Raw genomic sequence first — 336 nt, 5'->3', positions numbered from 1 at the left:
CTCCAGGGACCTGTCTCACCCAATTCATACCATAGTTGGTAAAGCCGTAACCAGAAGCCTTGCAGAAGATCTTCACTGAGGCCACAGGCTGCTTCGCCTCAGGCCCAAACTGCACCAGCTGCACCTGGGAGTGGGCACCGGTGGAGAGGAGACAGGATTGTGTGAAGTGTCACTTGACTGGCCTGGTTTCTCTGTCAGCCCTGGGACTGGGAAGCCCCTTAACTTTTGCTGCTGCCACCAAGAAGAGGAGCCTGTAGGTCCTGTCCATGGTAGGGTGTGGTCCCGAGGAGGGGTGTGGTTGTTGGGTGATGCTCTCAGGGCACAGAGTTATCTGTA

At 56.2% G+C, this 336-nt stretch overlaps 1 protein-coding gene across 1 annotated transcript in view; it reads right to left on the bottom strand.

The window, feature by feature from the left end:
- The window catches only part of LOC105509184 (putative V-set and immunoglobulin domain-containing-like protein IGHV4OR15-8), a gene marked incomplete at its 3' end in the record, with an annotated part of 5,665 nt that extends 5,397 nt beyond the window's left edge, over positions 1-268 (bottom strand). The window contains exons 1-2 of the mRNA XM_011938315.1: positions 224-268; positions 98-124 (exon numbers count right to left, since the gene is read on the bottom strand). Coding sequence (XP_011793705.1) covers positions 98-124; positions 224-268 — 72 coding nt within the window. The remainder of the gene's footprint in view (positions 1-97; positions 125-223) is intronic.
- Between the last annotated feature and the right edge of the window lie 68 nt (positions 269-336).

This window comes from Colobus angolensis, unplaced genomic scaffold (assembly GCF_000951035.1).
Source record: "Colobus angolensis palliatus isolate OR3802 unplaced genomic scaffold, Cang.pa_1.0 Scaffold1701, whole genome shotgun sequence".
In the NCBI taxonomy this organism is placed as follows: Eukaryota; Metazoa; Chordata; class Mammalia; order Primates; family Cercopithecidae; genus Colobus; species Colobus angolensis.
The sequence above is the reverse complement of the archived record's forward strand: the minus strand, read 5'-3'. Positions and strand labels throughout refer to the sequence as shown.